This window comes from Echinops telfairi, unplaced genomic scaffold, assembly GCF_000313985.2.
Source record: "Echinops telfairi isolate 266 unplaced genomic scaffold, ASM31398v2 ScPeMD7_7424;HRSCAF=8462, whole genome shotgun sequence".
Classification (NCBI taxonomy): Eukaryota; Metazoa; Chordata; class Mammalia; order Afrosoricida; family Tenrecidae; genus Echinops; species Echinops telfairi.
The window spans coordinates 17,908,537-17,922,828 of NW_022111324.1; the positions used below are offsets into that span (position 1 = coordinate 17,908,537).

At 43.9% G+C, this 14,292-nt stretch overlaps 1 protein-coding gene across 1 annotated transcript in view; it reads right to left on the minus strand.

The window, feature by feature from the left end:
• The window catches only part of ASTN1 (astrotactin 1), a 402,092-nt gene that overhangs the window by 255,240 nt on the left and 132,560 nt on the right, over nucleotides 1–14,292 (minus strand). Inside the window, exon 2 of the mRNA XM_004706713.3 lies at nucleotides 12,674–12,861. Coding sequence (XP_004706770.1) covers nucleotides 12,674–12,861 — 188 coding nt within the window. The remainder of the gene's footprint in view (nucleotides 1–12,673; nucleotides 12,862–14,292) is intronic.

The following is a 14,292-nucleotide window of genomic DNA, read 5'->3' on the forward strand; positions in this document are numbered from 1 at the left end:
AGGTGCTGGTCTGAACTTTTTCAGATGTTTTTGAGAAAAAGTCTATAATTAGAGCCTCATAACTTCCGCCTTGGGAATCTTAGTCCAGTATTAGGCTACTCATCTCTGGCCCAGCTCCAGGGGAGGAGAAGCAGAGACGATGCTGTTTGTAAGGAGGCTGCTGAGTTCCCAGCAGGCTGCCCTCTGCTAAGTTCAGGCTGGGTCACGTTGGTGCTTCTCCATCCCAAACCCCGGTGGGTTCCTAGGCAGGCACAGTGCCCTGGAGCAGCTGGACGCCTTGCTCTGATCCAGCAGAGCAGTGAGGACAGTCAGGCTGCGGACTTGGATGGATACATCCCACCTTTAGGAAGCAAGCAAGCACAGAAGAAGGCTGTTTTACATCACTGTTGGGACACCAAACCCGCTGAGTTTGTTCTATTTGGCAGCTTGACTCACTTCTAAACAGTGAATCCAGTGCTCAGAAATGCCCACTTCGACCAGGTCCCCCTTAGAACATCCCCAAATGCCTGCATGTTTCAGTCCTCAAGCTTGCCACCATTGTCCACCAAGGTGGAACAAGAAACGAGGAAATGTTGGGAAAGTTGGATCTTTCGATGTTTGTAGACATCTGGTATGTGCACCAATCTCGCATCTGGCCCTGCCTTGTGTATGGTATTGAGGTAGAAGACTCATACCACCTTGAGCTGTTGCATATATTCTACACGGTGGAATTGGGAGCCAGAGCCTGGTACTGCTCTGGGATGCACTCACTGTTGTCAGCTCCAGTACCACATCTCAATAAACTGGGCAGCTGGAGCATCTGAGTTGGAAGGGTACTTGACTCATCCCGATTGCTATTCCCGGAGGCCAGCAACAACAGTACAGGAACCAGGAGCAAGGTTCCCACATAGCAAGGTGGAAGCGAGAAGCACCTGACTAGCTGGGTTTATCAGGGACCCTGATGGAACCTCAAGAAGGAGTAGTGACACCCGCCTTTCAGAAAGGCAGGCTTTTTAGTGAGCGTTACTTGGAAGGGTCTGGGTTGGTTCCAGGAGACCAGGTTTTAAAGACTTTGTCCACCCTGAGTTTCATCTGCAAGGTGATGAGTCACTGCTAACTCTTCAAGCACTTACGTTATCAGTCCCCACACAAACCCATGTTGCCTTCATGTCCTGTCTGGGAGTTTGAGTCTTACATTAGGGATTTCTCTACAATGGCTGTTTTAACCTATCCAAGCATTCATAGAAATCTACTGTATACATCAACATTGAAACCAAGTAGGAGCCATCAAACTCTTCAAAAAAAGCATAAGCGTTAATGTATCCTGTTCCTATTTCTCTTATCAAGTCTAAGCTTATTTTTGTTGTCATCAACTTCTGTCTTCATTAAATCCATCAATACTCCTCAGGAGAGGCTAATGGGCTTGCATTTCACCTGCATTTGTGAATACCACATGCCCTGAATTTCTAGCAAGGCCAATCTCTGTCAACTCCTGCTTTAAATGACAGTTATAATCAGTCTATGGGGGTCTGATTCAGACTAGTAAGCTATTATCTTTCAAGCTATTAACTTAGCTTGTTTCTACTAAGTAGTAAGACTCTAAGCTCCGTTTACACTTGGTAGACAAAATGAGGAGCATAAACTAGGCCAGGGTCAGCAAATTATGCGCCCCCTCCCCAAATCTGCCCCATCATGTGATTATGTAAATACTATTTGATTGGAATACAGCCGCACCCATTCAGCCTTCTTGACAGCTGCTTTGGCATGACTATAGCATAAGATGAGTAGTCGTCATAGAGATGGCATGGCCCAGAAGCAGAAATCCTCACCATTGGACCTTTACAGACCCCTGACCTAGATAAGCTCTTGCTGTTTTGACTAGCTGGGTTCTCTCTAGAAGCTACATCTAATATGCCGTCCCTGAGTATGCAAGCAAGCAATGTACCCGACTGCAAACCAAGAGGTTGAAGGTTTGAGACTATTCAGAGGTCCCTCAAAAGAATACCCTATAGGGTATAATTCAACTCCAGTATTGATGAGGTCACCGTGATTTGGGATTGACTCCAAACCTGGTCTAGTTCTAGCCAAGCCCTCTCTTTATGGGCTTCAAGGTCAGATTTAAAGGCATGTGTACCTCCACCAGCAGTGCCCTCTAGAGAGGAAGGCAGATGGTTGGAAGTAAAATTGCCCAGGGAAATATTTTGCCCAAACTCCTAGGCACCAATCCAAAAGACTAGAGACAAGGTTTGCACTTCAGTACTGGGAAGAGCCTCAGGTCTGAGGGAATCCCACAGTTTGAGAGGTGGGCAGGAACAGAGGGGGAGACAGACAGAAGACTGTAGAGGAGAGTAACAGCCTCCAGAGTCAGACTCGCTGAGATTCTGCTGGCTGCAACAAGTGCCACCATTTGGTGCCTTCTTTGCCCAGGTGTGAATGGGAGTGATAACAATCTTGGTATATGTGAATACCCAGGCATATAAGGAATTCCCATCATGACGTCATTTGGTTTGATTTTTAAGAAAGTAGTAAGTGAAGGCAAAAAATTCTTTCAGGGAATTTGAAGCTGAAATTATCCTCTTAAATCACAGGACACCTGCCAGGTGATCCTGTTACTAATGAGAGATGGGAGTGGTCCCAGAATGCCCTGGATGTTCATGACCATATCCTGGCTTGTACTGGGCCCCTTCTGTTGCCTTGATGTCCCAAGTGGCTGGGCCTCTTCCCTGCGCACATCCTCTCCAGGACTCCTGTGAGAGGTTGCTATGATCCCAGCTGCTTTCTGGCTCCCCACGGAAACAGGCCCTTGGGTAGCATATTGCGCACAGAACTGTTACAGTCAGCTTGCATGGCACCCCTAGAGCTTACTCGTTAGTATTTCCTGGGCATTTCCCTTATGTGAGGTATTATAGTGCATGCTTTATACGAATGATCTCATCAAGGCAGTCTTCTGAAATAAGAGCTCTTATTATTCCCATTTTGTAGATAAGAAAACTGAGTTCAGAGGGATTAAATCATTTGCTCTGGGTCATGAGCCTAAGATGAGGTAGATGAGGATGTAAGCCCAGGATGAGGGAGAAGGCGAATTCAAATCAGATTCCCTGACAGTAAAGCCCTCACTACAAAAGGACCTCACTACCGGTCAGTGTCATGGGCCCGAGCAGTCCTCACTGGTTTCTCAACAAGCAGTCTTTGCTTAGAGCTGGCTCCAGTCACTTCGCATGCCAGCAGTCATTGGCGTCTTGTAGCGGGGCTTGACCCGGAGTCAAGTGTACTTGCCCTGGCTTCACCTCTCCCTGGGTATATGGTCTTGGGCCAATCATTTTCTTCCCTAAGTCTCAGTGCTCTGATCTGAAAAATGGTGGCCAGAGTACCTGTTGTCACCAGGTTGCTCTGAGAATGGATTGATATTATGCAAGAAACTGATTCCAGATGGTGCCTTTGACACAGTGAGGGCTTGGAAGTGGTAGCTTTATTCCTATGAATATTAAGCTTTTTAAAATATTGATTTAAACTCCATGGAAATGATGGCTTTTTCTTTCAACAAAGATCTTTAGGGATCTGGGGGAATATGTTTATAAAGGTAACTTGTTGGTTTCTATATCAAGTGACCTCAATTGCTGAACAGAATATCACCACAAGTTGTTACAAAGCATCCGTACCCTTGTGAAAACTTTGTCTGTCTGATGATTTTCCTTGTTTCCTAGAGATCTTGGGGTAAGGCCTCTATTAGCTTCCAGAAAGAGGAGGGAAGAATGTTACAGAGGATGGAATGGTGGGGAGGAGTGGAAAAGAGGCTAGATGGCCCGCCTGGAACTTCATTCCTGCCAAAGACCACCTCCAAAAGCTTCATGTTCACACTAGGGTTACATTCTCCGACTCTCTGATAACCCTATCATTGAAAACGGAGGCATAGCTTATTCATTCTCTCTCCTGAGTAGCTTAAAATAAGTACAACATGACAGTTATTATTAAATGAAAAAGATCTAGACAAATGAATGAATCAATAATCCTTTGAAGTCAATTGGCAAGTCAGTAGGTCAACAGTGCTCATTCTTCCCTTCAATAGTGCTTTTTTTAAAAGAAGTTCTCAGTCCTTTATTTTGTCTATGTAATTCTTTTTTTAAATTAGATAATTTTATTGGGGGCTCATACAACTCTCATCACAATCCATACATACATACATTATGTCAAGCACATTTGTACATTTGTTGCTATCACCATTTTCAAAATATTTGCTTTCTACTTGAGCCCTCGGTATCAGCTTCTCACTTTTTCACTTCCCTCCCTGCTCCCCCTCCCTCATGAATCCTTGATAATTTATAAATTATTATTTTTTCATATCTTACACTGTCTGACGTCTCCCTTCACCCACTCTTCTGCTATCCATCCCCCAGGGAGTGGGTTATATGTAGATCCTTGTAATCAGTTCCCCCTTTCTACTCCACCTTCCCTCCCTTCTACCCCACTTCCTGGTATTGCCACTCTCACCACGGTCCTGAGGGACCCATCTGTCCTAGATTCCCTGTGTTTCCAGTTCCTATTTGTACCAGTGTACATCCTCTGGTCTAGCTAGATTTGTAAGGTAGAATTGGGATCATGATAGTGGGGGAGTGGGGGGGTGGGGGAAGAATTTAAGAACTAGAGGAAAGTTGTACGTTTCATCATTGCTACACTGCACCCTGACTGGCTTATCTCCTCCCTGTGAACCTTCTATAAGGGGATGTCCAGTGGCCTACAGATGGGCTTTGGGTCCCCAATCTGCATTCCCCCTCTTTCACAATGATATGATATTTTGTTCTTTAATGCCTGACACCTGATCCCTTTGACACCTCATGGTCACACAGACTGGGGTGCTTCTTCCATGTGGGCTTTGTTGCTTCTGAGCTAGATGGCCACTTGTTTACTTCAAGCCTTTAAGACCCCAGATGCTATATCTTTTGATAGCCTGGCACCATCAGCTTTCTTCACAAAGTTTGCTTATGCACACATTTGTATTCAGCAATCCTGTCAGGAAAGTGAGCATCATGGAATGCCAATTTAATAGAAAAAAGTGTTCTTGCATTGAGGGAGTAGAGTACTTGAGTGGAAGCCTAATGTACATCTGTTACCTTAATACTAAACCTATAAATATATGCACATAGATCTATTTCCCCATCATCACATATAAATATATTTGCATATCTACATGCTTGTATTTAGACCTCTATAATGCCCTTTGCCTCCTAGTTCTTTCCTCTATTTCCTGTTACTTTCCTCTTGTCCCACTATCATGCTCAGCCTTCATTTGGGTTTCAGTAATTCCTCTCAACAGTGCTTTTAAAAACACTTTTCCAGTTTGTAGAAACTTATTACAAAAGTGTGAAAGTAGGCATATGAAGAACTCCAAGTCAATTATTGTTACATGACTTTCCCACTTTTCAAGCTGGAAGTCCCCAACTGTCCTTTTCCCTTCCCTGCCAACAAATCCACTGCCAGCTGTGAGGTGGTGTGGCTGAAGCCAAGGTCAGCAGGTGGGGTTAGCCAAGCTGAACAGAATCTGAGCTTAGGGGCTAGCTGCCTAGTACAGGCACAGAAAAAAAGAACTGTATCCTACCTCAGTCACCGATGAAAGTAGGATTCGGTGGGTCCCAGAGCCCAGAGGTTTCTTAGTATCTAAGTAACAATTGGGAAACGGGTAACATGTGCCTCAGGGAGACAAAAGTTGGCAAAACAACAAAAGCAGGTGTAAGGACACATAACAAATATGCAGATAGGAATCACTCCAGACTGGAATATGAACTGGATGCTTCTTATGGTACAGAGAGGAGACTTAGGACAACTGTCTCGAGCATCCTAATGATCGTTTAACGCTGGTTCACTTACTTGGCCTGCTTGATTGTCGGTAAAACGAAGTAATAACAAATTTCAGGGGATTGTTTTGAGCATAAAATAGATGCTAACATATGTTTACAGCACTTGGAACAGTGTCTGCCACATACTAAGTCCAAAATTAGATCGCACTGGAAGATGAAGATGATAACGATGTCTATCATGTGCAATACTCCCGACATCTCTTACAAGGTAGGACTCTTGCTATACTGAACAAATCCATCATGGAAACATGACTTCTTGGCCACTGTTACAGAATTGGTTCCAAGCTGCTCGGCCCTGTCGATGCCACGTATGCCCATCTCCCACCATGGCAGCCAACAAGAGGTTCATACGATCCCCTTCTGCAGCATGACTTGACATGGAAAGATCTGGACAAATGGGAACTGTGCGAACCCCCTGGAATGCTCTCGCCCTCTGATTCTCTCCCGAGGAGCTGAGGAAGGAAAGGAGGACAGGAAATGTGACAGCTCTCTTCCAGTCGGAAGAGAAGCTACAAGAGTCCACAGCTGAGAGAAGTCTAGAAGGGTCATAAGTGAATGGGACTTGACCAAGTCACAGAAACGACAAACATACAAAATCTTTGAAATGGGGAAAAGGTTTATAGAGTAGACTGGCTAAAAAAAAAAAAAACACCCCGAATTCATAACAGTGGGAGGAATTGAACCTGATCAGAAGGTCTCCAGCTACAATCTGCAGAGACCGAGGGCTGGCAAGACACCTGGGAATCCTGAACAACCTTCCAATTCGCGTCATGAAATGCTACTCTCATAACTTAATTTAATTTTTTAATTAGGAGATTCCTATCTCTCTTATCTCCACATGAATCCCTACAGCACAATCCCAATAAAGAAAGCAGGCCTGAGTAGATCTCCATTCATTAAACTAAGACACCCAACTGATGCATCTGCAGGACAGACTGAGATCACAAAGCTCCTGAAAAAATTACCGAACTCCACAGAGTGGTGACATCAGCATGTGAACCCAAGTTCTCTAATTCCAAAGGCTTCCGCCTATACCTGGCTCCCAGAATACAGGGAGGCACCTGGAACGAATGGACTAGGTGAACAATTGAATCAGCCATGGGCTACAGTGCACCTTGTGGGAAAAATGCGAGCCCTTCATTCCAGGCTGCCACCTCCCCTACCCCATCCCACCCCCGCCTTAATGCCTGGCATGGCCTGGATTTTGTATATCAGTCTTTGGAAGGCACCTTAAGAACAAAGATGTTCTGTTTTTAGGGATTTTGCTTATTATCTTAGGAACTACCCACCAAGCTCCTAATGGCAGGCAAAGTGGCTGAGGGAGCTCTGGCAGGTGGGATGGAGGACCAGCCGGTCAGCCCAACCTCAGATTGAATGGCTTACATTGCTAGAAACACCTTCCAAAAGTTGCTCTTTTGAATCCTCTAATGTATTACTCTGGGGGTGCTGTTGGGCAAATGTTAGATTGCTAACTGCAAGGTTTGCCGTTTAAATCCACTAGCAACTCCCTGGAAGAAAGCTGAGGCTGTCTGCTTCCGTACAGATGTACAGCCTATGAGACCCCGAGCAGTGTCACTCAGGCAGGATCCACTCGATGGCCGCGGGTTGAGTTTATTACTCTAGTTCTGTCTTTTATGGCAGCACGAGGCGTGTCTAAATATTCCATTTGTTTCTTAAAGATCAGGGCTGGCCCTGGTAAAATGAACCTAGTTATCTAAACCCAAAATATCAATTGACCACAAAATATGAAAATTTGATCGTGATGAATTAATCTGCTAATGAAATTTCCTGAGAGACTTGCTAAAGGCAAAATGTACTGGCTTAAAAATGTTTTTTAAAAAACCTTTCTCCTCTGCTCACAGACACTTACTACACGCTGACGGCTTTGATCGCGTACAGTGAACCCACAGTCGGAACTGCCGTCCTCCATCCCAGAAGTAGCAGGGCTCTAGGAAGGAAATGGAGCGCAGCTTCAAGCATTGTAGCATGTGGAGCGGACACAGCTGAGCTGTCCTTGGGTGGAGCGGTACGAGCAAGGATGGGTCATTTGGTACAAAGTTGTTATGCAGTCTTGAAAACACGAATCCGGAGTGTCTGTACTAAATTGAGGCTCTCTGCTCCCATAAGGATTTGCAGCCTCAACAACACTAGAGAGCAGTTCAACTCTGTTCTGTGGGGAGCCTTTAACTCGGAGTCAAATCAATGGCAGTGGGTTTGGGTGAGTTTATTCACAAAATGCTCTGGGACAGAGTAGCTTTGTAAGGATCCCATCCCCACCCCTCCCACACATACACTGTGAATTATGTCCCCCAAAACTGAACTACAAAATAACTTCTCTACCACTGGTTGTTATTACTATGAGGGGTGGGGGATCAAATTAAAGCATTTTTAAAGGCTGCATATTAGAAGAAATGTACTTAACTAACCTATGCATATAGGAAAACTATTAACACTGGTATCTTTAATTATAAAGATGAAATATATGGATAATACATTAAGTCTATTATGCACCATTAAATTCTTTCTCGTGCCATAAGATGAAAAATTGTAGATCATATAGTAAATTAGCCAAAGTATACTATGTAAATTTAAGTCCACTCAGAATCTACACTGTTACTATAATATCATATTGAATCTTGGCCTTCAAGGGAATAAATAATCTGTCCTATCACTAAAGAATTCCTTTAATTTTGATTTAAATGCACACATCAGTTTTCATTTGAAGATTCTGCTTCCATTTATATCAGAGTTTGCAAAAGACTATCTTTGTGTACTTTTCTAGTTCTAAATGTCAATTGCCTGCAAAATTTGAAATAAATCTCTTCAGTCAAGTTTGAATCATGCAAGAGGTTAAAATACATCGGTTGACCCTCAAAGCAATAATATAAAGATTTCAGGAGGGAAATCCAATTATTCTACGCAAGGGAGAAATACTGCCTCTTTGGGGGAAAAATAATTCAAAAATGTTAAGATGTGATTGAAAACTAAGAAAAGCAAAAGATTTTTCAAAGTTCTAAATTATGCAGGTTCCCAGTGTGGGTAATGGTTTTCCACACGTCCACCCCTTTGTTGATGCTGTATTTACATCGGAGACAGCGGAGACAAGAGGAAACTTACAAGTCCCCACTCACAGAGTGCCATGAGGATACAAACAAGGGTTCCCTTTGCTTCTCGTTTTCTTACTATGGAAACGTTTGCTAAAACAAAGGCTAACATGCAGAGCATAATGATAAATAGTGGCCCTTTCATTAAGACAAAATGGAGGAGAAAACTGTTAAGTGTGAAGTGCGAGGAATTTAAACTTTAAGGTTTTCACAGAATCATTACTTCCCTCTGCATATATATATATATATATATATATATATATATGAATTTTGGATTATCTACTAAGCTTTTAAGTGCATGCATTATTTAGCAAGAGGGTAAAAAAGTGGAGGCATATTCATGTTTTGATCATAAGCTTAGAATTTTTTTCTTTTTCAAATTAGGCTATTTTGACCCAAACCAAAAACCACATCAACACATGATCATCACAGTTCATGAAAACTCACCCTGTTATTGCTATTTCATAACTCACAGGTTTGGATAATAATATTCATTTAAGCGTATTTAATGCCTACCTCTTTTTTAATCAGAGGATTGTGCTAACTTCTGGCATTTCTTATGCTGCCATTTCAGATGCCTCAAATGGTTGCTTCTTTTTCCTCCAAAGGACGCGGTGTGAAGTGTCTCAAAGGAATTCTACCAGTGCCTGAGTCACTTCAGAGGAAGTCATCAGAGTCCAGGAATGGCATCTTCAAATGGGATACCCTCAGGCTTGATTTCTGAGCCGAGGGAGGATCTACAACTTCAGGCTTTGAAATTGTTTCTGGCATACAATCTTAAGGGCAGGGCGGCAGGTGTGAGGGGGTATGTCACGGAATGGGGGAGAGGAGGCTGCAGAAGACAGCGCCAGATACGCTTACTTCCCATTCACCCTGGGAGCTCTCCTCTTTGGCAGAAATCAAAGGCTTTCCAGGAATTTTCATGGGCAACATGGACCTGTCCACACCCAAAAGACCAAGCTAGAAGCCCACCCAAGGCTTTCTCATCCTGGACCAGTGCCCCTTGTACTTCCACCTCTTCCTTTCTCACTTGGACATGAGATAAAAATCAACCTATCCATTCTATGTGGGTGACAGAATATCACGACTGATCTGTCCTGGGTGACCTCTATGAATGAAGGAAGATACTAGAGAGCATTAAGGCTTTTTGGCCTCTCCCCTGGCAGTCCCCACTCACCAGTGATCCCTGTTCAGGCAGACACACAGCGATCTGATGGAAAGCATGACCCATGCTGGGTTTCTCATAGGAGTTGCTATATTTTAAGGGCACAATCTACTTTCTCAAACCTGTTGGCATCTTTGCTCAATATGTTTCTCTCTTCAATTGCACCTGCTCCCTTCCCCCTGCTCACGCATACACGCCTTTCTAGGGAACTTATTTCTTTCTAGGGCATGTAGCCTTCATTTTGAAGGTAGAAGGCCTGTCCCCTCTACCTGGGAGATAAAAGGCAGTGGAAAGTAGGAAAACAATGTGCTATTGACAAGCTTCAGTCTATGTTTGCCCTTCCACAGACCCCAGCACTCCCTGCTCTCCCAACCACTGCTACCCAAGCACACCCCTGCCAAATTACCCGCCTTTACCTCTTTTATTCAGGAACTTGTTGTCAGTCCAAATCACACCCTAGTATTAGGTGGTGATCTCTGCACACTTTTCTTAACCCTAAAAATATCTCTAGTGAGACAAAATGAGCTTTTTGAAATGGACAAAGACTCCTATCCCTGTCCAACGATTGCCAGCCATGGCCATGGCTATTTTCCACGCCGGTGGGAGGATGTGGATGGCTGGTGGGAAAGCCACAGTTGGTCTCTTCTTTTCAATCAGAGCTTATTATAAACGTGGAGACAATCTGTCCTCCACATCTGTCACTCCTTCCAGTGCCAGGGCTGATTCAGCCGATCTGCCTAAACTCACCACTCTGCTGAACCGCCCGGCTACATGGAAGGAGACAACCTTCTCTGAAAGGAACCACACTGGTCTTCGATGAAGGACGTAGAAGCATTGTAACTCTTCGGCTCTATACCTCCATTAATCTGTACATGCGAAGAAGAGCAACATCATTCACCTGCCAGCCGTTTGGCCTTATCTGACATTGCTGTGACAGGCATTGCTCCTCCATCAAATAGTTTAAAGAACATGACATGCAGGGAATTTATCAAGCTAGTGTTTCATGGTGACACCGGTTGAGGAAGAGAAGACACATTCCAGTGTTTAGGTATTACATTTTTATGTATTTAACCTAAGCTTAGCTCTCACCGTCTAGTTAACAAAACTAAATAGCATCTGGTAATGCGACTAGGGAAGTGCATAGGGAAGTTAAGTATAGACCAAGACCTTGGTGGGTTCTCTTGGTTGAGTTTACCAACGGTGAAATAGCCCGTGCCTTCTCATACTTATGGCCGGGGGTACTCGCTGCCAACCATCAGTCTGCTATCAGGCCACCCTAAGAGCAGATGATGTGTGGGATTGCATCAAATGAAATAGGAATGTTCATCAACTTGTAAATTCATTCATCCGTCCGACTGATGGGTCTACCCTTCTTATCCCACAAATACCTAATAAGCATTAACTGACCACATCTCTCAATCTACTGTGTTCCAGGCGGAGGACATACACCAGTGAAGAAGGCAAATGAAATAAAAGCCAATTGACGGCGAGACACGTATTGTCTAGTGAGAGGCGAGAATAGGAGTTCTTAAAATTTCATGAAGAACCTTCTCATTTTCTTTTTCTCTTATTTATTTTTTAAAATCCTGGTTAAAATATTCTTAGTAAAACATACACCAATTCAGTATTTTTGTACACATATAATTCAGTGACATGGATTACACGCTTCAAGTTATACAGTCTTTCTCTATCCTTTTCCAAACCATTCCTTCCTGATTAACGTAAACTCACGGCCTGAGAATCAAACAGTCTCCCTGTCCTTCCTTTGACTCTTCTACTTTTCTCGAGGCTTCAGTTTCAGGCAGGAAGAAGGCATGTGATTGTGAAGCTTCTGGATCAGCAGAAGAGGCAGGCGCCTGCTGACACGGCCCTTGTTGTCAGAAGAGAAGAGAAAGGCAGACTGCTCACTTACTCGGGCCGAGACAGAGAAGAGGGCTTGCTGCCAGCAGTGGCAGCAGGTGGTTGAGAGATTCAGCAGTTGAACAAATGATTATGCAACTACTAACAGATATTCTAATCTACCAGTTGAATACTTTCCATCTAAGGCAATTCATCACTCTTACTTGATATTATCTCTGATTTACAAAAAAGGTATTTCAGGTCTGGGTCCAAACTTAGAATGGACAGTTTGGTAATGGTGCTATTGACCGAACTGCCACTTTTGTGGACACCCTGGGGACGACTTTGGAACTGAACATATTCTGCACTTTTATAATGTTGCTTGTGCTAAGTAAGATACTATGGGAAGTAAGATACTGATTAACAGAGCCAGTGGGCATTAGGGAATTTGGTCATTATAAAGCTAGGTACTGTGATAGTTCATTCTATGCATCAACTTCGCTAGCCTATGTCTCCTATAATTTTGGACAAACATTCATGTAATTGCTGTTGGGGCATAACTACGTGTGAAGAACCTAGTCAGCCATAAGTAAAGTCAATTGCCCTCCACAATGGAATGGAATGTAAAGAAAGGCATCAAGACATTTAATGTCAAAGTGACACAAGCTATGCTCAGAGAGGCCAAAGAGAAATTGGGGTTTTTTTTCTCTTTTTTTAAAGAAAAGCGCTCTTACCATGACCGAGATGTGGAGGATCCTCAGCTCCTCCTCCGCGGACTCATGCTGGGGCTCTTCCGTTGGGTCTTGTCCAGGGAGACTTGGCGCGCCGTCTTGGTGATGGATGTGAAAAAGCAAAGTGCCATTCTCCAGCCACTGTTGCCTCCAGCGCACCAGAGGGATGTCTTCAGTGTTCCCTGAGATCTCTACAGGACAAACACCAAAGGCGCTGGTGAGAATGTGCACGGAACGGAGCCAACGTTTCCACCTTCCTCTTCCTGTTCACCCACCAACAGATCAACAGATTTAGATGGAAGGCAACAAAGGACTCCAGCCCTAGTTAGGTCAAATTTACTGCTGCTCCAAATCGCCAAGAATGGAAGAGACCCCTAGAAGAAAAGAATTATCCACCACAGGTCTTCCCACCCTAAATCAAGTAAGACAGGCTCTCGCCCATTGAGAAAAATACCAAGGTGAAAATTCAAGTCCTCCCCCTTACTTCTATGATCAATAGCATCCTTCCCACAGCACAGTTTGAATACCTGATAACCCCCCGAGGTAAATACAAGGTTGTTTGCCTCTTGTAAATTTGAAAGTGTAAGTTCCCCAGCAATTACTTCTAGACACACCAGTGCATTTACCAAGGAGAGAGTCGGCAATTACTGTGCAGAGAATTGGCGTTCATGAACAGTCCTGGGAGGTTGCTGCAGAGCCGCTGGGGCGGACAGGGTTATTTCTAAAATGGAAAGCATGTGCCGCATAGTCCATTGGAGATGTTTGCTAACTTGCCGTGACAAGCAAAGTAAGGTTTTTAATTCCCTTTCATTTTTCTCTGCAGCTTTGCAGAGAATAGGGGCCAGACATATATAGGATGGTAACGACTCATGCCCTCAGCACCGAGCCCAGCATGAACCGGCTTCTCAGAGCTTTAAATCAAAGCACCGAAGTACTGTCAACAAATGAATAAGAAAACAACAAAAAACCTACTATGTGCTTTGCACCATTGTAGGCACTAAGCTAGTATTGCAAACATAACTGCCCCTTTCTCTTGCATTCCCAAAGCACAGCCTTTAAAAGCATCGAGACTTCTCATTGGAGAGAAGCCTGAACAGCCCAGCCTATGCTAGGGTGGGCTTCAAACCTTTTTTTTTTTTTTCATAACTATTGTCACCCCTACAGAACTAGTTTTCTGCTGACTACATTTTGACAAACTATTGGGTTTTTTTTAAGGCATGGTTTCTTCCCCACAAATTTATCATCTTTGACCAAAAAAAAAAAAATCAAACCTCCATAGACATAAAAAAAGATTTAACAAGACACATGCGGAATAGTTCCCTCATCAAGTACCAGAGCCGTAAAGAGGAAAGCAATTTTACGTATTTATGGAGCTTATAAATATCCTTCGCTCTTTGTGGGAGGGCACCGATGATGTTGCGCTGTATTTGTTTAGTTAGCATATCTTGGGCCTGTATTGGGTGCCAGGCGTGCGTCTAGGCACTGAGAGAGTAAGTGGATGGAGGCCCTCCATAAGCTCCCCCAAGCAGCTCACCGTGGACGAATGTGGCCAATAGCACGAAGGCCCATGGCACGGTTTGGTGGCAACAGAGACAAAACAAAGGTAATAGTGGCCAGGCAGA